The sequence below is a fragment of the Pterocles gutturalis genome, unplaced genomic scaffold (assembly GCF_000699245.1).
Source record: "Pterocles gutturalis isolate BGI_N339 unplaced genomic scaffold, ASM69924v1 scaffold11970, whole genome shotgun sequence".
In the NCBI taxonomy this organism is placed as follows: Eukaryota; Metazoa; Chordata; class Aves; order Pterocliformes; family Pteroclidae; genus Pterocles; species Pterocles gutturalis.
The window spans coordinates 1-202 of record NW_010145960.1 but is presented as its reverse complement, the minus strand read 5'-3'; the positions used below and the strand labels follow the sequence as shown (position 1 = coordinate 202).

Sequence of the window (202 nt, the reverse complement as noted above, 5' to 3'; positions counted from 1 at the left end):
GTTGTCACCCCCCCCCCAGCGCAGCCCAGCCCCGTTCCCCCAGGCTGGGAGCTGGGCACCGGCTGCGCTGCCCACCACCCACGCGCTGCATCCGGACATTCCTCTCCTTGCTCAGGATCCTCACCCTGACCATGGCCCATGCCCCATCCCAAGGTCACAGCATCCCACCCCTCCAGACACGGCCTGGGGCTGGCAGGGCGGG

At 70.8% G+C, this 202-nt stretch overlaps 1 protein-coding gene across 1 annotated transcript in view; it reads right to left on the bottom strand.

Annotated features, from left to right (window-relative positions):
• FAM96A (family with sequence similarity 96, member A) overlaps positions 1-133 on the bottom strand; it is a 4,980-nt gene extending 4,847 nt beyond the window's left edge. Inside the window, exon 1 of the mRNA XM_010085552.1 lies at positions 76-133. Within this exon, the coding sequence (XP_010083854.1) occupies positions 76-133 (58 nt within the window). The remainder of the gene's footprint in view (positions 1-75) is intronic.
• Between the last annotated feature and the right edge of the window lie 69 nt (positions 134-202).